This window comes from Xenopus laevis, chromosome 8S (assembly GCF_017654675.1).
Source record: "Xenopus laevis strain J_2021 chromosome 8S, Xenopus_laevis_v10.1, whole genome shotgun sequence".
Lineage (NCBI taxonomy): Eukaryota > Metazoa > Chordata > Amphibia > Anura > Pipidae > Xenopus > Xenopus laevis.
The window spans coordinates 30646296-30674011 of NC_054386.1; the positions used below are offsets into that span (position 1 = coordinate 30646296).

Genomic DNA, 27716 nt, shown 5'->3' on the forward strand with positions numbered 1-27716 from the left:
CGATCTTGCCCACTACCACACCTTGTGTATTACTCCCTTCCCTTTAGAGTGTATGCCTATGCATAGGGCCTTCCTCACCTTTTTGTACCTGTATTGATTGTGATGTATGTAACTCCATATGTTCTATGTATATAATTCATGTGATTTCGTTTTATAATCACATTTACTTTACAGTGCTACGCAATATGTTGGCGCTATATAAAAACATGTAAATAATAATAATAAAATAGAGAAGGGCCAAGTAAAGGAGACAAGATGTTATAATATCTGATCATTTTGATTTGGCCCAGCCTGTTGGTGGCCATATAAGGTAAAGATCTTTAACTGATTTGGTCACAAATGTGCCATGATCCAACAGTCAGATCAAAACAAGGGCCATCAAGAAGAGACCACATCAGTGTGGGGGTCTCAAACATACTGTATCTACACACATAATTTGGCAATTCATTCTTACCTTTGTCTACTCTTGTAATTAAGAGGTCCAAATTCTCTAACACGTGCATTTGTTTGATCTGAAAGGTTTTGTCAAATACAGTTACCGATGGCTGTCCATCTAGGGAGAGAAAAAAAGGGAGTCGGGCATGGTGTTTTGGTCGATGAATATACGCTATATGTTCATAATCATTCTAAAAATTGTAAAGGATTCTGCATGACCAGAACATTCTTTCTCTGTATATTTGTATTTATAGATACTGCAGGAGGTGCCATATTGTTTCTCTTAGACAGTACAGTATGAGGGTATAGCTTATTGTGTGCCCAGAACATTCCTTCTCTATATATTTGTATTTATACATATGGGAGGGAAGTTCCATATTGATTCCTTTAGACAGTACAGTATGAGGGAATAGCTTATTGTGTGCCCAGAACAATCCTTCTCTATATATTTGTATTTATACATATGGGAGGGAAGTGCCATATTGATTCCCTTAGACAGTACAGTATGAGGGAATAGCTTATTGGGTATCCAGAACATTCCTTCTCTGTATATTTGAATTAATACATAGTTGAGGAGGGAGGTGCAATATGTATTCCCTTAGACAGTACATTATGAGGTTATAGCTTATTATTCTATACCCAGAAAGCAGAAAAGCAACATGGGAGTATTAATCCTCTTTAGCCTCCATTCACAGCGAGTCTCTTCTGAATTCTTGAGGGCTACAGGATTTCTTATACGTATCCTTCCTCGGCAGCAGCTAAAAATAGCTTCTAATTGCTCCTGCACCCGTGACATTAATAAAACAAGGGAAATAAATGAATCAATAAGAAAGCCCCAAAGAATCGGAGGGGATTTTAATGAGACGGAGGCTGGTATTGCTTAGCCACTCTTACATCTCTCCGGCTTAATGTAACCACTTCAATCGCTCCCAGGAGAGGGATCCGTTTGGTTTGATGCAGGAATGCAGAAATATATGGATTTAGTGCTTTTTTAGACAATTTATAACCCACATGTCACAAAAGGCCGTGGCTTGCTTCTGTTGCGGAGGAGAATGGGAGTCAATGATCATAATGGGTGTATGGGAAGGTTTTATGGCAATATGGCAGCTCCCACCTATAGGTTTAAATGCAGATAAATGAAATAAAATGCATTCCTTTAGAAATTACGATAATGATACGTCCTCTTTGATCTTTCTCTTTCGTAGAGACATTGAACTGGACTCACCATCTATTAACAACACCCCGGCATCTGTGGAAACTAGAAGAGACTGCCCCCAGGAGTCACCCCCAAGCGCCTCATGAGTGAAGCTGTTGCAGAAACACTGGGATTCCCACGGCTGGAAGGAAAAAGGGGTTCATAAGCCCAAACTACACCCACATACAAGCGAGCAATAGAAAGTGGTGCATAGTAGTTATAATCAGAATTTTGCTTTATTAACAGTGGACCTGTGAATGCTATCAGCTGTTGCTATAGGTTACTAGACCGCCCCAGGGTATAGAGTTATCGTATCTCTTTAAAATACATTTGCATCCTTTCTCGTCTCTTCCGTCGGACAGAAAACCGTACCTCTTTCCGGCACAGGCCTGTAGTCGCCAGACTCGTGGGGGCGTCCCCTCGGACAATGGTTTTCAGTTTGAGTGCCTGGTGGGAAAGAGAAAGGGATTTGTTAGCACAAGGTATGAGATCTGGTATCTGGAAACTCAATATCCAGATAGCTCCGAATTACAGGAAGGTTGTCTTCCATAGACTCCATTATAATCCAATAACAGAAATTTTTTTAAAACTGATTTCCCTTTTGCCTGTAATAATAAAACAGTAGCTTGTACTTGATCCCAACTAAGCTAAGCAAGATCATTTATTCAATATACATGCTCAGAAAATCTCAGACAATTTTATTGGTAGGTGTGTGGCCAGCAGTAATGAGGTATCCAAGTCCACAGATGCTAAACAAGCCAAGGTATCCGTCAATGAGACCCCCAGCAACCCAATTTACCATTGTCGCCATAACCATAGACTCACCTGCCCAATCCTGGCAAACTCCGCCTGCCGGGCCTCTTCTTTCTTCCGGGCTGATTTGGGTGATTCTGGAAGCACATCGCTGAATGACCTTCTGTTTAGCATGTTCTAAACCCCCCAGAATAAATATCTTGATGAGAATCCAGCATAGAGAACCCACAGTGCTAATATTAAATGCACAAACACTTGTAGCCTATTGGCACATACAATTATTCCTGGGTTTTGAATAATAAATAAAAAAATTATAAGCATGTTCCTGGAGAACTGGAGAAAGAGCAATACCTAGGCTGACAGAGTTTTATGGTATCTCTCTCTGTACAGGCTATGAGCAAACTTAGAGGCTGTTCCTGCTGAATTGTGCTTAGTACAGGGGAATACCTATGCAGTCATAGTTTTATGGGATCTCTGTACAATATAGAGGAAAAGTAATTCACCGGCACAACTTGGGTAATAATGGCAGGGAAAACCCTTGCTAGTTTATTGTGGGGGTTCCGCCCGAAACGTTGCATTCCGCAATAAACTAGCAAAGGTTTTCCCTGCCAGCATTACACAAATTGTGCAGGTGAACTACTTTTCCTCTATACTGATTACGGGGTTGCCGATTCCTCTCTCACCGGTGCGGCAATTCGCATTGATCGGACAGGCAGGGTGTGCAAATGTAATCCTTTATCTCTCTGTACATGCTATGAGTAAACTTAGGGACTGTTCCTGCTGAATTGTGCTTAGTACAGGGGAATACCTATGCTGCCATAGTTTTATGGGATCTCTCTGTTCAGGCTATGAGCAAACTTAGGGGACTGTTCATGCTGAATTGTGCTTAGTACAGGGGAATACCTATGCTGCCATTGTTGTATGTTATCTCTCTGTACAGACTATGAGCAGATTTAGGGAGCTGTCTCTGCTGAATTGAGCTTAGTACAGGGGAATACCTATGCTGCCATAGTTTTATAATATCTCTCCAGGGGCGGAACTACCGGGGGAGCAGGGGGTGCGAGCGGGCCAGGGCCCGCACCTCCTCAGGGCCCCCCGGCAGTCCGTGCGCCGCGCATATCCCGGCCAATTCCGGGTTTACGGAGGGGGGCGGGGGGCCCGGCTGTGCGTCCTGCGCCAGGGCCCGCCCCCCTCTAGTTCAGTTTCTGTATCTCTCTGTACAGGCTATGAGCAAATTTAAGGGACTGTTCCTGCTGAATTGTGCTCAGTACAGGGGAATACCTATGCTGCCATAGTTTTATGGGATTTCTCAGTACAGACTATGAGCAAACTTAAGGGGTTGTTCCTGCTGAATTGTGCTTAGTACAAGGGAATATCTTTGTTGCCATAATTTTATAGGATCTCGCTGTACAGGCTATGAGCAAACATAGAGGGCTGTTCCTGCTGAATTAGATTTGTTGTTTATTATGCAATAATTTGTTTGTGGCTGGGGGTCCCTTATAAATATATGCTATAATGCTCTTTAAAATATAAATCTTATTAAGCAAGTTTCACTTTTTATGTGAAATTCTGCAATATTCTAGAACAGTCTGTCTCATGAGTAATTGTGATTTAATGTCTGGAAAGAAACGGAATAAAAAAAAGTGTTCCTCCTATTTTTTTTTTTCATTGGATCAGTATTTTATCTGCCGATTGATCTAATTCTAGGAAAAGAGTGCGGTGGTGGTGGTGGGGGGGGGGGGTCGGTAATTAAAGTGAGTTTCTCTACTGAGAATGCAGCTCCATCAGACAAAATGAATTATTTCTATTTCTGGAAAATAATCATTGAAACAGCAGCGAGCACTTGGGCCCAGGGATGACACAAGTGTTTCATCAGGGAGCGCTTATTAATGTCAGCCTCTCGGCTTGATAGATGAGACCAGTGGAGACCTTTTGTTAACATGTAAAGAGTCGCTCGCCTGCTCTCATCACGGAAAACCAGAGGGTCCTGTTGCCAAGTGTACATAGAAATGTGGCTGGGGGAGATAGAAAGAAGAATTTTATGGATTTATGGCCAGATTTCTAGGTGCTTAACTACTGCAGAAGCTGTATTTTTAAGAACATTCATTCTCTGTATATTTGTATTTATACATATGGGAGAAGGGAGGTGCCATATTGATTCCCTTAGACAGTACAGTATGAGGGTATAGCTTATTGTGTGCCCAGAACATTCCTTCTCTGTATATTTGTATTTATACATATGGGAGAAGGGAGCTGCCATATTGATTCCTTTAGACAGTACAGTATGACGGTATAGCTTATTGTGTGCCCAAAACATTCCTTCTCTGTATATTTGTATTTATACATATGGGAGGAGGGAGGTGCCATATTGATTCCCTTAGACAGTACAGTATGAGGGTATAGCTTATTGTGTGCCCAGAACATTCCTTCTCTGTATATTTGTATTTATACATATGGGAGGATGGAGGTGCCATATTGATTCCCTTACACAGTACAGTATGAGGGTATACCTTATTGTGTGCCCAGAACATTCCTTCTCTGTATATTTGCAGACCTCCCAACATTTTGGAAATAAAAAAAGTGTTTTTTGACCACGCCCATTTTTGTTGGCGCACCCCCCAATTACCATGTTCATTTTACAAAATTTGGGAGGTTTTGAATGTTTAAAATATTTCTGTGTTTTTTTTCAGTTATTAAAGTTTTGCTAATGAAGGTGAATTGCCCTTTAATCTGTAACTTTTGCCAAGAGAACTGTTATCTTATATTGTTACAATTACTTATTTGCTATCTCAAAATTGTTACAAAAGTATCTTATCTGCTGCTCTGGCTGTTCTGGGCTCCCTGCCAAAAGCCAGTTAAGTTAGAAACTTTGTTTCTTTTTCTGGCTGTTCAGTGCAGAGAAAAACTGGACTTTCCAGTATAAACGAGGGACTGCCGGTTGAGCTGTCAAAAGAGGTACTGTCCCTCTAAAAATGGGACAGTTGGGAGGTATGTATTTGTATTTATACATATAGGTGGGAGGTGCCTTATTGATTCCCTTAGACAGTACAGTATGAGGGTATAGCTTACTGTGTGCCCAGAACATTCCTTCTCTGTATATTTGTATTTATACATATGGAAGGAGGAAGGTGCCATATTGATTCCATTAGACAGTACAGTATGAGGGTATTGCTTATTGTGTGCCCAGAACATTCCTTCTCTGTATATTTGTATTTATACAAATGGGAGGAGGTGTCATATTGATTCCCTTAGACAGTACAGTATGAGGGTATGGCTTATTGTGTGCCCAGAACATTCCTTCTCTGTATATTTGTATTTATACATATGGGAGGAGGTGCCATATTGATTCCCTTAGACAGTACAGTATGAGGGTATAGCTTACTGTGTGCCCAGAACATTCCTTCTCTGTATATTTGTATTTATATATATGGGTAGGATGTACCAGATTGATTCCCTTAGACAGTACAGTATGATGGTATAGCTTATTGTGTGCCCAGAACATTCCTTCTCTGTGTATTTGTATTTATACATATGGGAGGAGGGAGGTGCCATATTGATTCCCTTAAACAGTACAGAGTCCTGCACTTATAACAGGTGCTTTCTTGTGCCTATTAAAGTTCCCCTAGACATGACAGGAATCCGTTGCCAAGATAACCACGTCTGTCTATGGAATCCAAGCTATTGTCTCACCACCTGCTCCATGATAACGTCTCAGTACAGTGTCAGCATAAGGATGAGTTTGCCTGGAATGTGAGCGTTGGCAGTGTAACAGTCCCCCAGCAGATGTTCTATGTAAGGAGGCGATCTGACAGATTTCAGCGTTGGCTACACAGAGGCAAAATATTTTGCAAACAGCTAAAGGCAAAACACAATAAATCAGGATTACCTTATGTAAATCTGGCATGAGGTCCTGGTAGAGAGATCGTATCAACATATCCAAAGTGCGCTGCCTTTTCTGGGCGAACGTTGGCGTTTCCAGAGTCGCTTTCTCACCATTAATTACTGAGAAAGGAAGGAAGTGGAATATAAAATGATTCTTACGGCATCATATCCCATCCACTGCCATGTTCTCCATGTTTAAAATGAGCAGTAGACACAACCACAACAAATCCAGGAAAATATATCTTTTTTTTAAATGAATAAAACAAACTTACATTTTACTAGCAGAAAATCCCTGAATTCCTGGTGGTCAGTAAAGACGGGCGGTGATGGGAGCGGAGGTCCGAACAGCGGAACGCTTTCTTCTGAAAATATTTTTAGCCTAGTCGGCAAAAACACACAATGCTATGTTGTATGTGACTCCCCTCCTAGTTTCTCCCACCCAACATCCATTGTTAATGCCAGCCAGAGATAAGAATTCAAAATTAAATCTGCATGGCCAGGCTGTAGTACCTAGGAGTACCTGTTGGTGGCATCAGACCATCCATACAATGCTAGAGATTTTGGGGTGGGGAGTGCTATTTCCATTCACTATAAAGGTGCCACCCACTTGATGATCTGCCTGATAGGTCTTTGGTCCATCTGAACCAGATAAATGGCAAAAGAACACATAGGTGGGCACTTACCTGTAGCTGTCATTTTGCTTATTATATCTGACTAAGGCAAAAATATCTTCAGTTGGCATTAAGGAAATCCATCTGGTTATGGTGTTTGGACTAATGACAGTAACTGGTTTACACATACATATATATGAAACAGTTTAGAAGTGCATCAGCCAGAACTTCCATCTCAAGGGATAGACAAGTGGCATCCATAAATTGTTTCTTCTGGGGGTTGAGGTGGACATTCACTGGCTGATTCTGGTGTCCAATCGATCATGCTGTGGGCTGATGGATACTGTATATGGTATGACCAACTTTTGTTGACCCATTTACCCCCAAGCAATTGGAACTGCAGGAAGTGGAGAAGAGTTGAGGCTTCCTTATCTTGCATATCTGCCAATGCAGATAGAGATAGATAGATCGCCAATGTTTTAGGTCTGCCAGGTATTTCTGGTTGAAAAGGATACGAGTGAAGTGGGATCGGATCATGGAAGGTTTGAAGGCTGATGAGGCTTCGTCCCCCTCCTGGAACACTATGGTCACAATGTCATTCCCTATGTGACGTTTTCTTTCTACCTGAAGAAAACACAAGATACTTCATTGGTTGCACTAACCATTGACATTGCCAGGTGGTCACCCAAGTCATCACCCTTTTTTAAACCAATGGGGTAAATTTCTGATCTTCGTGATCTAAAAGCCACCTATACAGGAGTACTAAATAGGTAGTTGTAACTGTGGACAACTGGTGGAATGATTAAGGACCTGTAGTTCCTGTAGACCCGTATATAATAACCATAAATATATCCCAAGGAGTCTTAGAGGAACCAAGTTTTATGAGAACATATGGAGAAGCATTTGGCAGAACACATATGTATTAGGCTAATGATGGCCTGTAGTCAATGGGAAAAATAATGCTTATTAAGTCTTCAGGCTGCCGACGGAGACACAAAGCAGAGCAAGTAGCCTGATAGCAGCACTCAGTGTATGACATTATTATATTTTATGAAGGGTGGCAGCTAGACACAAGTATCAGCTCGAATCAGTCTGGATCCAGCTCATCGCGTCCTATTCAGATGAATCTCATTGGTCATTACAAGCTCATCAGGGTATTAAACCAGACTAAAGTCCAGCCCGTTGCGAAGGAAAAAAGCATTGAAGGGAGCAGGCCAGATGAAAATATAATTTTATTTAGAAGGCTAATGTCCTCTTAATCCAGGAAGAAAAATGAGTGTCTCCAATAATATGGTTTAGTTTTTTCGCTGGAGCCCAGCCGGATCAACCTTTATTTCAGATATCTTCCCAAGCAAAATCTTAGAGGGTGGTTACAAAAGTGAGGCTGATATCAGCATTGGATTAAAGTCCTACATGGCTTTCAGAGGATTCTCGGAACTGACCTTCAACAGCAGTTCAAGTACCCTTAAAGGGAAAATCCTTTCATTATCAGCATAGCTGCTCTTGGGAAGGGCCTCCTGGTAACCTTTCACCCTATCCACAAATAATATATACAGTCCTTGTCTTACTTCCGCCGAGCCCACTGCTAAATGTTCCTATCATCCCGGCACATGTTTAACCTGCTTCAGTAAATGCGTGAATTGGATTTCAGTCATCCCACCAGGCGGCAGCTCTTTTAATGCTTGACATGTAGGCTTTGATCAACCGTGCTTTGGGTTACCAAACTTTATCTCCCCCCCACCACTTTCACCGCTTGTCTTGTGATTTTCTTTGTTGATGCTGGTGCAACGTTATGAAACAGCCATGTGTAGAATATTGATAAGATCTGTTATATGTGATCAGTATTTTCTCATGTGCACAACACAGGAAACAGTCACATTGTCCTGGACTTGTCATGGTTAGTCCTCTAATCCTGGGTGTACAGGACCTTTGCCCTAGGCTAGGGTGGGGTTTTGACTGATCATCCTGCTCTTCAACTCTTTTTACATCTTAATTTTGCTCATGAGTAAAAAAGGTTGAGGACCCCACTGCGTAGAGCATCATCATCATATGGTCACCATTATTGTAGAACGTTAATGCAACACTATATTTTGCATTCCCTTGCCTTCATAACCCTTGCTGCTCCCCATTCTCATGCTCCTAAAGATTCTGGGCCTTAGATCAGGGATACACCACATGCAGGATTGGGTTTGGGATCTGGTAAAATCCCACTACTTGCAGGATTTGGATTTGGTCAGACCCCAAGTGTCAGGTAAAGCAGTGCACATCTAAAGGATGATATGATTTTACTCATAAGTGGAATATACAAATTAGGTATTTGGTTGAAATAGGGCTGAAACTAGGGGTAGGCAGAGTAGGAGCCCGTCTAGGGTGCAATTATTGGGGGCGCACTTTTAAGGGAATTTTTTTTTCTTTTTTTAAACCTTGGCCTTTAATAGTTTTTCATTTTATAAACTGCCTGTTCCAACCCCCTCTTGCCTGTGATTTGTACTGTAGGCAGAAGCAATCCCCACCTCCAATGTCGTACTGGGAAGCCTGGGGCCCACCAGGAAAGTGAATGTCAAGGGCCCACATATCCCCCCCTATATTCACTGCCCTCTTTTATTTTGGTATCTTCTATGTGAAAAATCTGTATCAGTTTATAATGTCCTCTAATGTATCTGCAAAGAGCAATCATGTCCCTACTATGCTCCACCTCTCTAAAGAAAACATGCCCAGTTTTGATCATCTCTCCCCATAAATTTAGGCCATGGGCACATGGAGCGTTTCCTCTGCTCCTCTTAGCAAACATTATTTTTTGCAGGCATGCACAGGGGAGGTTGTGTTTTTGCCCAACCTTCGTTGTACTCCGTGGGCCTGCACGTCAAGTGAGTGGAAGCTGTACTTCTCAGTGCAATTTTAATGAGGAGCATAAGGTAGCGGGTCTACTTCTCTCTGCCTGCAAAAATGCTGGCTAGGAGGAGCAGAGGAAACGCTCCGTGTGCCCATGGCCTAACTGTTCCATTGATGTTACCAGGTTAAAGCACCAGTGAAACTTACTTTAAAAGGGAAAAAAAACTTTAAATAAAATTAAGCTATATGTTGGGCAAGCCTGCTGTAATAACATTTTGTCCACTTATCCGCACCCTACTAACAGTAACACTCAAGGGACATTGAAACAGATTTTTTTAAACTTTTATTTTTACCCGGTGCCTTGGCAGGCCAGTCCGACCCTGCCCACCTCCCTCGTGGCTGCTGCTGGCACAGATACATATTTGGGGGCAATATGATAGATTTTTGGCTACTGCTGGGACTAGTGCATATTTGGGGGCAACATTGTCGCTTTTTTGGCTGCTGCTGGCAGAGGTACAGATTGGGGACAATATGAGTGATTGGCTGCTGGCTCAGGTACATGGGGCAATTTGGTGGCTGTTGGCACAGATACACAGATATTTGGGGCAATATGATGGATTTTTGGCTCCTGCTGGCACAGGTACAATTTAGGGGTTATATGATGGATTTTTTTCGCTGTCGCTGGCACAGATACAGATTGGTGGTAAGAATATAATGGATGTTAGGCTTATGTTGGCACAGGTACAGACTGGGCGCTTGGGAGCAATCTGATGGATTGACTGCCATTGGCACAGGTACATGGGGCAGCACAATGGCTGCTGGCACAGGTACATGGGGCAATATGAATGGTATGGTCATAAATGGTAATGCAGAACCAGGTGGGGCACTGATTGAAGGCCTTTGCCTAGGGTGCCAAAATACCTTGGCCCGGCCCTGGGTTGAAAAGATGTTTGAGTTGGTAGAATACAAAAATTCTAGATAGGATGCACCTTGACTGCCCTTCCACATAAAGATCTCAGACCTCAGTCTGTCTATAACCTGACCCAACAACCTTTTTGCAGTGGAAATACCTAGAAAAAAAGACAGGTGGCTGGTATGCCATGTCTCTATATGGGCTCCCAGTGGCTTGGACAATAGGGGGTGCATGATTATGATTATCTCTGTAAACCTCCCAGATAGGTCATATGTCCAACGATGTGAATGATGAAACACCATATGAAACAGAGATGTTATTGGGCTGATCATATCCCATGAACTTACCTGCTGCTTGTTTTCTCTAGAGTAGGGCAGCATGGTGGAGACGTGGAACATGATTTCGTGCCCTTGGTAAACAGTGTAGATGGAATGTATTCCTGTTGTGTCATCTGCCAAGGAAATTATAATCCACGGGGTAGTAAAAGAAGGTCAGCACAGCTCACTTATTATTAAACACAGGTCAAACACCCATGTTGACATTTCAGTAATACATCGGAGCACCTAACTTGGCTCTCACGGTTTTCTCTCTTACATGGCCACTACCAAGATGGCAATTGTAATGACTGTGGGATTTTCTTACTTGTGCTCATATAGAAGCATGCCTTTACATGTTCATGGAATATAGGGATATATTGTTACACATACTAGAGCACCCAGTCGTGCCCGCAATCAATCCTGATTTCCTTACTTTTGGTGTCTAGACCTCCCCTGTAGCCAACCCAACTCTTCAACGTGATGGTGTCACCAAATAGGTTTAGCAATTTTTGGAAACTTTCACTTCCAGCCTCTAAACAAAAGAAAAAAAAAGAGACAGAGAGAGGTATAAGAGGTATAAGAGAGGTATAAGCGAAAAGAATAACATGATGTCCCAAATTATTTTTGCAGTGTTCCCCAAACAGGAGCTTGCGAGCAACATGTTGCTCACCAACCCCTTGGATGTTGGGGATCCAAGTGGATCATGTGCCCCCTACTGTAAATTATAAGGATAGTAGAAGTCACTGAGGGGTTCTGTGACCATATAAAGGCACAAGGCTGAGTTATACAGGAACTCATGTATTATAAGGGATAATTTATCCCCTACTGTAAATAATAAGGATATTAGAAGACAAATATATCCCATTAATACTGAACTCTGCTTCCTTTTACATGCAACTATGTCTCATTTATTAAACAGCCTTTTCTTTGTCATATTTTATTAACAAATTTCTAGCAACACCACGGGTGTTAATGAGAATCTTACACCTCCCTATGTTAGTCTTTCCCATTAAGACCTAAGGTGTTTATATAATGTAATACCTTTAGGAACACTGTCAGGAGTGTTGTCTGAGTGTTTTTACTTTGAGATGTAAATGAGATACATTGTTATGATTGGTTTCCACAATCAGAATTTGGTGTTTTGCTTGTTTTAGTTTATACAAGGTTACAGATATATAGAAACATTGGGGTATCCTGCTATAGTCCCAGGTATACCCAGGGCACAAATAAGCACTCACCCCAAATCTCCTCCTAACTGGCCTTCAGGCTGGGCCCCCTTAGCTCATAACAAGGTTACAGATATATAGAAACATTGGGGTAACAATCACCCTGCTATAGTTGCAGGGGTACCCAGGGCACAAATAAGCACTCACCCCAAATCTCCCCTTAACTGGCCTTCAGGCTTGGCCCCCTTAGCTCATAACAAGGTTACAGATATATAGAAACATTTGGGTAATAGTCACCCTGCTTTAGTTCCAGGGGTACCCAGGGAACAAATAAGTACTCACCCCAAATCTCCCCCCCTAACTGGCCTTTAGGCTGGGCCCCCTTAGCTCATAACAAGGGAGGGACTACTTAAGGAATCTCAGCACTTACTCATTGTTCTCACTTAAAGGAGAAGGAAAGGTTAAAACTAAGTAAGCCTTATCAGAGAGGTCCATCTAAATATACCAGTAAACCCCCAAAGTAGTACTGCTCTGAGTCCCCTGTCAAAAGAAACATTGCATTTCTTTCCTTCTATTGTGTACTCATGGGCTTCTGTATCAGACTTCCTGCCTTCAGTTTAAACCTCATTGCCCTGGGCAAGAGCATGCTCAGTTTGCTCCTCTTCCCCCCCCTTCTCTACTGTAATCTGAGCCCAGAGCAGGGAGAGACTCAGGCAGGAAGTGATGTCACACCACATTAATACTGCAGCTCCTATTCTAAACAAACAGAGAGTTTCTAGAGCTTTTTACTCAGGTATGGTAAAACATTCTACAGAATAAATATAGCATTCTAGCTTGCACTATTGCAGCTAATATATTGGCAATAAAATGCCTCCGTAGCTTTCCTTCTCCTTTAAATGAGAGTATCCTGAACTGGGCATTGCAAGTGGAAATGAAGAGATGTATCATATACATGAATATGTCAGTGCCAAACCTCACCATTGCTGAACATCTCATCGTCTGTAAGCTGACCATCTTTGGCAAAGAGAACTCCAAACTTAAAATTCACTGAACCCTAGAAATACACAAAGAGCAACTCCATTATCATTTCAAACAGGATATTTGGTGCCAAAGAATCAAAATAAAGTGCATGTTAAAGAGTCACTATAACCTTTAGGGTTTTCCAATAGCAGTGTGCTTCTTGCAGGGTTTCCATGTTTTACTTGCCATGCCTCTAATGATGTTAAACCACACCCCTGTATCTGTAAGACACCCCCCCTTGTAATGGAATTGTAACTAGATGTTTTCTGGATACTTTTGTATTTGGCCACATCAAAAACATATGGAATGGCTGCCACCCTAACCTAAAGTGAGTCTTGCAAACCTTTCTCTTGTCCATGGAGAAATACTCAAACTAAAATTTGGCAGAAAAAGGGCAATTACTACTTATTTACGTATCCCAGGGATATGCTATTGCCAGTTTTGCAATTTGCCTCCTACGCTCTGAAGCAGATGTTGAAGCAATCGCAGAGAATTATTTAAAAATATATAAATAAAGGACTGTAAATTGCACATAATTGGTTAAACTTAAGAAAATCCCCTAATTGCAGCGTGGCATGTAGGTTTGTAAGCATTGTATGACTTTCAACGTCGAGCTAAACCTGGAATTTGCTTAATGGATCTGTGAGTGGAAAATTAACAGTTTGACTTACTTCTTGTTCTTCAAGAACCAGCAGGTCCTACGATGAGGACACAAAAACACAAGCATTAGGGAGGCAGGAAAAAAAATACAGAACGTATCAATTTCTTTACTTTCAGATGCACAGAATAGTGGACAAGTAAAGCCGTATTGTAAGTATAGGTCTCTCTGAATGGGCTGCCTCCACAAATTTACCAACCAGACTCCCCAAAACTCTTCTGTTCTACCGTACTTGGCCCCACTGTTTAGTGGGGTTGAAGGCCTTCATGTCTGGTCATGTACCTTATAAGAAGAATTACCAAAGAGTCAAAGGCATGTAAAGCAGGTCGAACACCTGCGTGTTTATTCACTTCAGTGATGTAATGTTTTTTTCGGGGGCGGACCCCTTCGTCAGACATACAGATTAGCGTGCTCCCACATATCCTTAATTAGCCAATTAGTGACAATCAATGTGCAAAATCAATCCACCGGCCCTCATTAAAAGCTTGCCATGAAGCCAATTTAAGTCCGTAGAATCACCTCTTCAGATACCCTATATGAAAAAGAGTCAACTGATATGGTTAACAAATTCGTAGAGAGAGGGTATAATGAGGAAAATGTAACACTGTTAAAAAAGGAAGTACAAGTTATACCTAGACAGGTCACATTACAAAGAATTAAGAAAAGAACTACAATGCAGGGTAGGATTCCCTTTATTACAACATACGATACACATACAAAAGCAATTCGGAAAACAATATCCAAATACTGGGGAATTTTAAAGTCTGACCCAAAATACGGTAAGTTATACAGCCAATTGCCATTGTTCTTATATAGGAGAGGGAAAAGTGTAGCGGATTATTTAAAATGTAAACGACAGGGACATAAGGAAAAACATAAGGTAGCCCTAAAACTAAAAGGCACATTTCCATGCAGAAACTACGGACACTGTAATGGTATTATTCAAGGGGAGTATGTTCAACATCCCCTTAAAGGAACGAAACACGCGGTAAAAGACTTCTTTACATGCGACAGTACCAATATAATATATTGCATTAAGTGTCCTTGTGGACTAGCCTATATAGGCCAGACAAGTACAAGTCTAAAAAGAAGATTAAATGAGCACAAATCAGTAATCCGTAACTATGCACCCACAAAGGAGGAAGAGAAATCAGGCACAGAAAGGAAAAAGAAAGAAACGACCCTGGCACGGCATTTCTACGAACAGAGACATAGAATTAGCCAACTAAGGTGGCAAATACTAGAGAAAGTACGTGGGAGTAGTGAAAAGGAAACTGTTGCAAAGGGAATGTTCTGGATATGGCTACTACAAACAAAACAGCCTTGAGGGTTAAACGAAGAGTTTAATATAAACTGTTATCTATAAACTGACAATTGTAACAATATTGTTTCTCTCTTGGCCATCTAAATGTATCATATTCTTTTCCTATAGATTCTTTCAATGAATGAGCAGCTACCCAAGGAAAGCTTTGAACCAGGGTAAGGTAGAATTTCCTATATTTAACCCAGTTACCATAATCTGTAGATTTTAACTATTTAAAGTGTTCGGTAAAGCCATTTGGTTTTGTTCATTTTTGAACATTATCTGGATGGCCTCCACAACGTGATTGGACATTGCTATACTTTATATTATATTTTATGTACGAGTATGGAATTCATGTGAATTTTTTATGCCCTTTTCACTCTTTTTTCTAATTGATTTTTCCATATGGACTATACAAAGAAAGAGACTCATACAAGAATAATAGAAAAAATGAGAAATATACGATTTAAATGTTTTTAATTTTGCACATTGATTGTCACTAATTGGCTAATTAATGACAGTATAAGGATTTGTGGGAGCACGCTAATCTGTATGTCTGACAAAGGGGTCCGCCCCCGAAACGTTATATCACTGACGTGAATAAACATGCAGGGGTTCGCCCCGCTTCACATGCCTTCGAGTGTTTGCCAATTCTTCTTATAATGTATTATCGGAGAGGTGCCGAACACCAGGCAGGACACTTGGAGAGGCTGGGAAGATAGGTATCGTATTTGCATGGTCATGTACCTTGCAACCTGGGGAGGTGGAAATGTTCAAGGATCCTACTCTTACAGTGTGGCTTTACTTCTCCTGTGATAATCTGTGAGTGAATCAATGTCTTACCTTTTGGATCTCTGGATTGAGAATTTCCCTGGGGCTTTTTTCAAATCTGTCAAGATTCATGGCACTGAAATGAAACAGGGGATATTAAGTGGGTTTCTAAGGCAAAACAAACGTGTTGCTTTATCATATGGCTTAGATTTTCTGTGGGTAATGTGGCTGAAATGTGGGTGGATGGGGTCTGCTGCCATCTTGCCTTGTTGTTGCTATATCTTGCCAATTGCCTTTTTCATCTTCTACTGTCACTAGCTTGCTCTACTGTTTCCATAGTGCCTTACTATGAACATTTTGTTTTACTGTATAAGCCTTGCCCTAATGTTGCTACCTCTGACTACTGTTTTGGCTTGGCCCTTACTGTCACATTTGTCTACTATGATTATGTTCCCCTACTGTCACCATCTTGTCCTCCCATGTTTGTATCCCCCTACTATCAAGATCTTGTCCTGCTGTCTCCATCTTCTCCAACTGTTGCCTGTCTTATGATCAAGATCATATTCTACTGTCTCTATCTTACAATAATGTTGGCCATCTAGTCCTGCTGCCTCCATTATGTCCTACTATGTCTGTCTTGTTCTGTTATTCTGTCTTCAACTTCCCCCACTTTCCCTACTATGAAGATGTTGTCCTCCTGAGTCTGTATTGCCCTACTATCAAGATATTGTCTTACCATCTCCATCTTTTCCAACTGTTGCCAGTCCTATGATCAAGATCGTATTCTATGGTCTCCATTTTGCAATAATGTTGCCATATGGTCCTGCTACCTCCATGACCTACTGTCTCTGTCTTCAACTTCCCCTACTTCAACTTTCCTTTCGATCAAGATCTTGCCTTATCGTCTTCATCTTAATATTGTCGCTATCTGTCCTTCTGTCCCCTTCAAGACCTACTTCTTCATCTTTCCACACTATCACAATCTTGTTCCACTCTGTCCATATTGCTCTATTGTCTTCTATAGGCTTCTTCTCCATTGTCCCCTGCTCTTATTTCCTACAACTGGCTCTGCAGTGACCAATATCTGTGGGGCCTGGGTCACTCTAAATACAGTTGCGATTTTAATAATAACAACAACGCACTTGCCTTAAAATAGATTTCACTGATAAGGTTTTTGTGGGGCAGTATGGAAGGCATATTTTCTGTGTACCCTGGAAGACACACAAATCAAAAAAATCATTCCATTTTATCTTAATATATTAAGACACTACCTGGAATTGCATTTGTTACCCTTTTACTCCTATGCAAAATGCCGAGCAATGTTCTCTACATTTAATGTGCAACCCTTCTAAACAAAATAATTGAGGGATTACTCTAGGCAAACCATTACTCAATGTTGCAGCATTAAATTGTTTACTTACAGTTTTCCTCCATAAAATTGCTCTGTATTGTGGAACCCGCTGATTGTTTTGGTCAGAAAGTACCACGGAAAGAAAAAATGGGTTCTTTTCTGCATCTGTTCCAACATAGTTCTGATGTACTGCAAAAAAGAACACATAGATCTCAGTTCATATATCAGCAACAGACTGTTCTGTGAGACAATATTATAGTAGGGAGAGGTGGTGCCTATAGTAAAGGTGGGATAATAGTCTCTGGGAAGGGAGTGTGACTGTGGGATAGCAGGTATAGTAGGGAGAGATGGTGTCTATAGTAACAGTGGGATAATAGTCTCTGGGAAGGGAGTATGACTGTGGGATAGCAGGTATAGTAGGGAGAGATGGTGCCAATAGTAACAGTGGGATAACAGTCTCTGGGAATTGAGTGTGACTGTGGGATAGCAGGTATAGTAGGGAGAGATGGTGCCTGTAGTAACAGTGGGATAATAGTCTCTAGGAAGGGAGTGTGACTGTGGGATAGCAGGTATAGTAGGGAGAGATGGTGCCTATAGTAACAGTGGGATAATAGTCTCTGGGAAGGGAGTTTGACTGTGTGATAGCAGGTATAGTAGGGAGAGATGGTGCCTATAGTAGCAGTGGGATAATAGTCTCTGGGAAGGGAGCGTGACTGTGGTATAGCAGGTATAGTAGGGAGAGATGGTGCCTATAGTAACAGTGGGATAATAGTCTCTGGGAAGGGAGTGTAGCTGTATTATAGCAGGTATAGTAGGGAGAGATGGTGCCTATAGTAACAGTGGGATAATAGTCTCTGGGAAGGGAGTGTAGCTGTAGGACAGCAGGTATAGTAGGGAGAGATGGTGCCTATAGTAACAGTGGGATAATAGTCTCTGGGAAGGGAGTGTGACTGTGGGATAGCAGGTATAGTAGGGAGAAATGGTGCCTATAGTAACAGTGGGATATTAGTCTCTGGAAAGGGACTGTGACTGTGGGATAGCAGGTATAGTATGGAGAGTTGGTGCTTATAGTAGCAACAGGGACCAACTCTAAATATAGTGCCTTAGCCCAATAAAGTTCAGTTAAGATGGCACAGAATTATTTTGGGTGGTTAGAACACATGGCTAGTGGTATATAAAGTAGCATTAGCAAATGGGTATATTTACAGGCAGGCTGTAGGATGTGTTTGCTCCTGGATGTAGAATAACTGCCTCCTTAAGAGGAACTGAAAAAGAGCATTTGAGTAGCAGGATGAAATGAAGAGGAAGAGTCTGTGCGTGCGTTGGGTTTAATAAGGAATAGTGAAATTTCCTGCTGGATGTTGTTGTGTGTTTGGGGTCTGTATGAACGTATAATCACCTTTTCCTAGAAAATATTTGAAGTACCATCTGGTGTGATACTCTGGGTTTTCCAAATGAACATCTGTTCTTCTCCAAGTACCTGGCGTATAGTCTGTACTCTGAAAAAAAGGACAAACAGCGGGGTTATTGTCAAGAGTCCCATGTAGCAACTTTATCTATGCAAACTGACAGCACAATCACCTAGCAACAGCACCATCCCTAACAGCATTACCACATACTGCCTAGCAACAGCAGCACTGCAGAGCAACAGCACAGCCACACAAAATAATGCCATGTCTCGGCAGAACACCATGCCATGCCTACCGAGTATATCTACTCTTTAATCGGGACTAATCTCAGATACAGATGTGGTGAAGGAGCCCAAACCTTTTTTTCAACATCAAAGGGGGAAGATGAAACAAGATTCTTGAAAGGAAGAACCTGTTCGCTCTACAGAGCAATTTAAGTTCCATTTGTGCTGAAAGCTCAATATAATTATGTATATCCTTTGGAGTATTAAGGGCATCACAGGTAGACTACAACAACAATGGAATTGGCTTCCCCTTCCACTGTCTCACAATCAGCGAGATGTCAAGGAAAAAAATGGTGCTTCTGTCCCACACTTCCTACCTTCCAATCGTCTTTCTGTCACCATCTTTCCTTGCTATCTCCCACATTTCCTACTTCCACTCGTTCTTCTGTCACCACATTCCCTTGTTATCCCCAGTACCTCCTACCAGCCATTCGTCCTTCTTTCACCATCTTTCCTTGCCATCTCCAATACTTCCTACTTCCACTTGTCCTTTTGTCACCATCTTTCCTTGCTATCTCCCATACTTACTACTTCCATTCGTTCTTCTGTCACCATCTTCCCTTGCTATTTCCCATATTTCCTACCTGCCATTCATTTTTCTGTCACCATCTTTCCTTGCTATTTCAAATACTTCCTACTTCCACTTGTCCTTCTGTCACCATATGTCTTTGCTATCTCCCATACTTCCTACCTGCTATCTGTTCTTCTGTTGCCATTTTTCCTTGCTATCACCTATTCTTCCTAACTGTGATTCATTCTTCTCATCCTTCACCATCTTTCCTTGCTACTGTAATTCCCTTACTTTCTATATGCTATTCGTCCTTCTGTCACCATCTTCCATTGCTATCTCTCATACTTCCTACCTTCCACTCGTTCTTCTGTCACCATCTTCCCGTACTATCTCCCACACTTCCTACCTTACCCTTGTCCTTCTGTCACCATCTCCTCTTGCTATCTCCCATACCTCCTACTTCCACTCGTTCTTCTGTCACATCTTCCCTTGCTATCTCCCATATTTCCTACCTGCTATCTGTCCTTCTGTTGCCATCTTTCCTTTTTATCATCAGTACCTCCTACCAACCATTCATCCTTCTCTCACCATCTTTACTTGCTACTGTATCTCCCTTACTTTCTATCTGCTATTCATCCTTCTGTCACCATCTTCCATTGCTATCTCTTATACTTCCTGCCTTCCACTTGTCCTTCTCTCACCATCTTCCCTTGCTATCTCCCATATCTCCTTCCTACTATCCATCCTTCTGTCACCATATTTCCTTGTTATCGTTTGTACATACTAACTGCCATTCATTTACCTCACACTATCTTTCCTTATAATCTCCTGTACGTCTTAGGCTAAGGTCACACTGAGTGTTTCGGGCAGATTTAATCGCCTAGCGAGGAAACTTCAGGCGACTTCGGAAAACGAATCGCTGGGTGTGCTTAGCGCGGCGATTTTTCATTTTAGCCAGTGCAAAAGTGAGGGAAGGCGTTCGGGGAGATTGGTCGCTGCAAAGACGAGGCGATTAGTCGCAAGGCAACTAAATCTCCCTGAAACACTCAGTATGACCTTACCCTTACCTGCCATTGCAGTTCCACATGGTGCCAGTATATGCACCCCACTATCTATGCCTTAAAGGCATGTACCTCTAATCTGATTATAACAATGACAAAAAAATTAGAATGCAGAAGGTATTTGTGGGGCGTGCAGTGTGTCCCCCTTACAAAGACTGAGTGACCAACCACACGCTGCTGCAGTCACTGTCATGTCTAAAATGCAAAAAAAAGAGAGAGAAAATCAGCTGGTGAAACATCCATTCTGTGATGCATGGAGGATGCTGATGTAAAAGTGATTTATCTGCCTGACACACATGACCTTCTCCCTGGCTGTAAAGTAATGCTTGTTTCATATTCATAGCAGCAGTCTGGCTCTTCTATTGCTGCATTAAGACAGTCATCAGCCATTCAGGGGGTGTAATGCTGCCGGATCCTCTGCTCAATGCTGGTATCCTGAGAGCTTGGAGGAAGCCAGGGAGCTCTTAAGAGATTGCCTGGTAAGTGATGTAGGACAGGTTCCTTTAAAGGACCAGTAACACCAATCATATATAACATATAAACCCTTTTTTTCTGCTTGATGGTGAGACTTAGCAAACCTGAGTCACTGGGTTAAATCCTGTTCTAGTTCAGGAGTGCCCTGGGCAGTACCAGTAATCAGCAGAATCCTCACAATCTTTCAGCATCGACAGGGAACGGCTCCTTAAAACCCTACAGACAGCTTAAGCCGAGGCGTCTAATTAAACATTTGCTGCACACGGCAAGATTTCCCATGCTGCACTGGCCCAGGCTCTGTTGTGTTTTAATCCTTCCTGCCCCATATTAAACAAAATGCTCTACGGCTGATAGGGGAAGCCCACGGAATATCAAAGAGAAGCAAAGACTTGCTAAGAACAGAAAAAGAGGAAACATGATGCTTTAATTCTGGGCAGTGGCTGGGTGCCAGAGGGTTTAAAAAATATTGTATTATTAATTGATTATATATTATACATTATTATAAAGCAAGACAACAATGAATAACCTTGCAAAATGTGTTCATATCAATGGTGCTAAGTAATGTCACTGGTTATGAGCAATTAAAGCAATGTCACTTGTCAAATCAGATTGAATTAAAACATGGGAATACTGAAAATATCCTTAGAATATACAGTAGAGGGTATATTATCCCTTATTATACATGAGTGATACTCACAGTTCCCTGTATAAATCAGCCTGCAGCCTTGTGCCTTTATATGGTCACAGAACCCTTCTGTGACTTATAATATCCTTATCATTTACAGTAGGGGTACATTATCCCTTATATACATGAGTGATACTCAGAGTTCCCTGTATAACTCAGCCTGCAGCCTTGTGCCTTTATATGGTCACAGAACCCCTCAGTGACTTATAATATCCTTATCATTTACAGTAGGGGGTACATTATCCCTTATAATACATGAGTGATACCCAGAGTTCCCTGTATAACTCAGCCTGCAGCCTTGTGCCTTTATATAGTCACAGAGCCCCTCAGTGACTTATAATATCCTTATCATTTACAGTAGGGGGGTACATTATCCATTATAATACATGAGTGATACTCAAGAGTTCCCTGTATAACTCAGCCTTGTGCCTTTATATGGTCACAGAACCCCTTAGTCACTTTTTATGTTAGTTGTTGGGGTCAGAGACCCTGACAACCAGATTAGTTATTAGGGTGATACAAAATATTATATATAATAAATGATTGTTATTACTGTACATCATCTGAGGAGCCGTTCTCCACTCGAAATCTCCCAGCCCTCTGTATGGCTCCATCTGCATCACTAGATATGAGCTGAAACAGAACAGAGGAAAGGGGAAGGATTATTAAGTGAATAAGAACCATATGTACGAATACAAATATACAGAGAAGGAATGTTCTGGGCACACAATAAGCTATATCCTCAAATTGTACTGTCTATGGGCAACAATATGGCAGCTGACATCCATATGATTAAATACAAGTTTACCAAATCTGTATACAGAATGGCCATTTAAAATAACAAACAAGAAATTCTCATGAAACACAATTTATTTGCCATATTTCATTCAGTGCAGAAATACAGATCTAAATGTAGATTTGTCAGGGTGCCAGGAGACTTTTTTTTTTATTGGGAAGTGAAAAAACCCAAAGTCATAAGCGGCAAGATCTGGCATTGGTTCAGAAACCGCATTAATAACGTGCTGCGATACAAAAGGGCTTTAGAAACCCGGCCAAAGCTCCTTCGGAACTAATCCTACCAATCACAGCTGCCAGATAAGAGCCAGAGAGATGGTGGAGAATGCTGTTTCCCTCCGTGAGAAAGGAAAAGAGAGAAATAACGGCATCTGCAAGGGGTTGAGTCATTAAACGTGGGGTGACCCATTTGGCACAACTCTAAGGAGGCACAGAACTCACTCTGTGTCGGTGCTAAAGGGGAACTTTGAATGGAAGAGAGTAGCAGTGTGATTCTATGTGTGTCCCTATTTGCTGCTATTGATCTATAATGATCTGGGATGTAAGGCTTTGTGCTAATGGATGTCACTACTAGACTAGTGAGGGAAACAGCAAAGGGGAATGGCAGCTCCTGACAAAAAAGGATATTTAAAAATCCCATTGTATAGGGCTGCTGTGCCACCTGCTGTAGCAAGCAGGAGCAAAAGAAGAAAACCGAGGGCCCCCAGTGTAGTATATGATTATGTGATTATACAATAAAATAACTGCCACTGTTTCAAGTCCCAGGGGTTGCTAATGGATTATTGCATAGAATCATTTGGGCTAAAGGATACTATGGCAGACTTCCCCTTTAAGCGTTTGATTTCTAACTCCTGTATACTATTTTTTTGCCCATTCTCATTTGAAATGGTGATGTTGGCTCATCTGGCTTATGTTCTGTGCGGGCAAAAGCTCTAACACAATTAGGCGTGCTGACTAACAACATTAGTTCCTAACTGCACAGTGAGAAGCCTGCTAAGGCTCAGGACTGCCGCACACCTCTGCAATGTATCATGTCTCCTTGTCTGCTGGAATGGAGCCTCAGACTGCAAATTCAGCCAGGGGTTTATCCCATGAATCATCCTAATTATTCCCCCCTCATTGTCTGGGTGGTCTAGTTTATCTGACTCAGGAAGCAGCACATAAATTTCTATCATCAAGTATTATAAGGGATAATGTACCCCCTACTGTAAATGAAAAGATATTAGAAGTCACTGAGGGGTTCTGTGACCTCATAAAGGCACAAGGCTACAGGCTGAGTTATACAGGGAACTCTGAGTATTACTCATGTATTATAAGGAATAATGTACCCCCTACTGTAAATGATAAGGATATTAGAAGTCACTGAGGGGTTATGTGACCATATAAAGACACAAGGCTGCAGGCTGAGCTATACAGGGAACTCTGAGTATCAATCCTGTATTATATGGGATAATGAACCCCTCTACTGTAAATGATAAGGATAGAAATAAGCGTTTGGGGCAGACAGAGCAGATGGGGATGTGCCGAGAGGCACTAGAAAAATCAAGTGACCAGGGATAGGGCTGGGGAGAAAGTGGGCTAAGTGAAAGGTGGATGGTGTGAATGCTGTGAATTCACCTTAGAGAATTATCACAGTCTCCAATACCCTCCCCGCACTTGGCATCGTCTAACCCACAGCTAGAGGCTCTCCCTGCATATCACAGGGATAATTAGCAGCCAGAGCCTGTGCAGAGAAACAAATTGCTTCTATACAGTAGGGGGGGGTGCTTTATCTCTGTGCGCACAGATGCATTGCGTCCTAACACAGGGGCCAATTTGTGTCGGTTATTGATGTCTGCACAAAGCAAGATCCTGTTGTTACTGCAGATATATATTCTTATAAAGATACTATATCCAACACAGTCATTACCTTTCTGCAGGGAAATTCAAGGCAAAAATATAAGCACCCCACCCAAAAACAGAAAAGGAATGATCTGGGCAACAACACCCTTACAGTATGGCAGCCCCAACTCTTTTTGAAACATATGGGGCACACTGAATGTAATAAGGAAAGAAAGCAAGCATTACAGAACAAATGTTAAAAGCCTCAGGCTTTACTTCCCCTTTAAAAGGGCAGACTGGCCCTTTTTTCTGTTCACATTTATTCATTTCTAGAGAATAAGGTCATGCCACCCTATTCAACAGAAGAAGTCTCTTGCAAATTCATAAAAGTCAGCTTTGCTGCTCCCAGGTACGGCGGAGAGTACAGTAAATCCGGAACATCATTAAAGTAAAGTAAAAAAAATCAAAACACGGGCCAGCACTCGTATTTTTTTGTGTGTAATAAAGGTCATCTGTGTAGAAATATATCCTTGTTAAACAGTGAAAATTAAAATCAATACACTTTGCTGCCATGGAAGGCAGCCAAAAATGGATTCCTAGACCTCAGGCACAGGGTCTATCAGCAGATCTGCCAGATGTCTGCAACCCGCAGTATTAGGTCAAGCCCATTTGTTGTTTAAAGGGAATACTGTCATCAAATAACGGCTTACAGTATTCCATTTCATTTTTCAAACAAGCGCTCATAGAGTCCTGTTATATTCTGTCCTTTCAGACTTCATCTGTTTATGTGTTTGTCCTACATCAGCTTAGCCTTCTTATCCCTCCCACACCCACAACTGAATAAACACAGTTGTCTCCTGACATTTTTTGCAAATAAAGATCCTGATCTCATCCTGCTTTGTGTCTTTTGAGACGTGTCTCCAATCCAGGAGTCTTGAGACTCTGCCATAAAGCAAGACTTGACTGCTGATTTTTTGCCAAAGAGAAAGTAGCAGTTCCAGAGCTAGAAAATACATACTGCATTGTGAAATACCCATCCCCACCAACCACTGCTGCCACACATTACTGTCCACTGCTACCAAACTTTTCCCAACCTCTGGTTGTTGAACCCCCAACTGTGACTACTGTTATACAACAAAACCATGATGCCTAAACTCACAGCACTATGCTGCACACCACCCAAACAAGTCTGGGTGGTAAGGCTCATTAAAGGAGAAGCAAAGGTTAAAACTAAGTAAGCCTATTCAGAAAGGTCCACCTAAACATACAAGTAAACCCTTAAAGTAGTGCTGCTCTAAGTCCTCTGTCAAAAGAAAGACAATTTCTTTCCTTCTATTGTGTACACATGGGCTTCTGTATCAGACTTCCTGCCTTCAACTTAAAACTCCTTGCCCCGGGCATGAGCATGCTCAGTTTGCCCCTTCTCTGCTGTAATCTGAGCCCAGGGCTATACTGTAAGTGAGCAGGGAGAGACTCAGGCAGAAAGTGATGCCTCCGTAGCTTTCCTTCAGGCCAACCAAGATTTCTCCTGGTTTCTTGGTGGGTCAAGCTTGACCTTGATGACCTGATCAGCATTGTTCAAGTCCATTAGATGCAAACTGCTGTGTTGTGATAGTCTTGAAAGAAAGCCATCTAGCATCTAGCAAATGGTTTAGGAAACAAAAGCAGTTCCAAATAAAAAGCACACAGTTTAAGAAACAAACCAAAACAATTTCAAGTAAAATATTATATTTTCAGCTTTATGAAGTAATTTAAATAAGTTCCCCTTGGTTTAAGTCAAAGTGGTTTTAAGTAAAAATCAAATGGCTTTGTCGGCTTTAAGTTACAACAGTTCAAGGGAAGAAGCAAACTGCTCCTTAGGTTTATGAAAGAAGTTAAAGCAGTTCCAAGTAAGAAGCAAACTGCTTACCTCCATTTTAAGAAAGAAATCAACGCACTGCCCACTAAAATATTGGTAAAGGAGTTGAAAATAATTTAAAGTTAAACAGAAACTGCTTCCTCTGGGTTTAAAAAATAAGTCAAAGCAGTTCCAAGTAAAAAAATCACACTGCTTCATCACCTTTAAGAAGCAAGTTAGAACAGTTCAAAGAAAGAAATAAACTGCTTCCTCAGGTTTAAGAAAGAAGTCAAAGCAATTCCAAGTAAAATATTACTCAGTTTAAAGAAGCAAGTTAAAGCAGTTCAAAGTAAAACAGAATCTGCTTCCCCTGGGTTTAAGGAATACCATAAGTCAAATCAGTTCCAAGTAAAAAATCACACTGCTTTCTTGCCTTTAAAAGCAAGTTGAAACAGTTCAAAGAAAGAAACAAATGGCTTCCTCAGGTTTAGGCAAGAAGTCAAAGCAGTTCTGAGTGAAAAAAAGCAAACTGCTTACCTCCAGTTCAAGAAAAAATTCAAAGCAATTCCAAGTAAAATGTTTCTTTGTCTGCTTTATGAAGCAATTTAAAGAAGTTCCCTCTTGGTTTAAGAAACAAGACAAAGTATATATATAACTAACGTTTCGGCTGCGTACCAGCCTTTATCAAAGTCTTTTGATAAAGGCTGGTACGCAGCCGAAACGTTAGTTTTTTCTAATAAAATAATTTATATTCTCATAAGCCCTGAGAGTGCGGTCTCTGCTTTGGAGGACTACAGTTTACATTGGACACACGCACCCAGGCCAAGAAGAGATCCTTAAACGTGAGTGCTGTGATTGTGGGGGAATATATATATATATATATATATATAGTTCTGTATCCAAGACTTAAGACATTAGCTATTTACTGCACCAGAAGCCTAATTAAACACGATTTATGTTTTCAAAATACCTAACGAGGAGGCTCAATCTTGCATTTCTTACCAATCCATATGTAGTTAATCACAATTCTAAAGTGCACACCCCTAGTATGGTTAGGCAAAAATGGCCTACTGAATCAACATGTTCTTCCATAAAGTACATTGTGCCCATGCCCCCCTGCACTGCTTCTATAGATGCAGTGTTTCCCAGTAGACTTCAGCATCTCCCTAAACAATCTTTAAAAGCTTTAAAATGGATCTTGCAAGTGTTCTCTGGGATCAAATTTCCATTTGACTTCCATTGGTCTAATATTTTATCAAGCAGAATGTTCGCAATCAAAAGCACTTTTCAACGTTGGCATGTCAAAGAGTGTTCTGAGCAAGGGACGTTCATACTAAAGCTAATCAGAGAACTAGAGAGCCCATCAAAAGCTATTGAGCATGCATGGATATGGAGTTTATGAACATTGGTTTTATTTTTTTTTATTTTTTAGTTTACATAAAGCAATATACAATTATATAGTAATCCAGGATATTTTTGACAGGCTGATAAAATACAATACTCTAAACAAGTTCCTTTAGTATTCCATTGTTAATTTCATAATAGGATAAATGCAGTGGCAACTTTATTTAAGATACCTCCCTGTACGCCTTGCAGGAAAAATGAAGTGCTAGCTTCATATATATAACACTC

The 27716-nt window shown here is 41.3% G+C and overlaps 1 protein-coding gene across 7 annotated transcripts in view; it reads right to left on the reverse strand.

The window, feature by feature from the left end:
* garnl3.S (GTPase activating Rap/RanGAP domain-like 3 S homeolog) overlaps positions 1–27716 on the reverse strand; it is a 107136-nt gene that overhangs the window by 9858 nt on the left and 69562 nt on the right. For all 7 annotated transcript variants that reach the window (XM_018232598.2, XM_018232597.2, XM_041575356.1 and 4 more), the window contains 17 exons: positions 22190–22264; positions 18607–18706; positions 17278–17396; positions 17003–17067; positions 15929–15992; positions 13796–13822; positions 13083–13158; positions 11372–11470; positions 10969–11072; positions 7392–7500; positions 6949–6994; positions 6538–6644; positions 6270–6385; positions 2456–2560; positions 2003–2077; positions 1661–1772; positions 455–553 (listed from right to left, as the gene is read on the reverse strand). In XM_018232598.2, the coding sequence (XP_018088087.1) occupies positions 455–553; positions 1661–1772; positions 2003–2077; positions 2456–2560; positions 6270–6385; positions 6538–6644; positions 6949–6994; positions 7392–7500; positions 10969–11072; positions 11372–11470; positions 13083–13158; positions 13796–13822; positions 15929–15992; positions 17003–17067; positions 17278–17396; positions 18607–18706; positions 22190–22264 (1498 nt within the window). The remainder of the gene's footprint in view (positions 1–454; positions 554–1660; positions 1773–2002; positions 2078–2455; positions 2561–6269; positions 6386–6537; positions 6645–6948; positions 6995–7391; positions 7501–10968; positions 11073–11371; positions 11471–13082; positions 13159–13795; positions 13823–15928; positions 15993–17002; positions 17068–17277; positions 17397–18606; positions 18707–22189; positions 22265–27716) is intronic.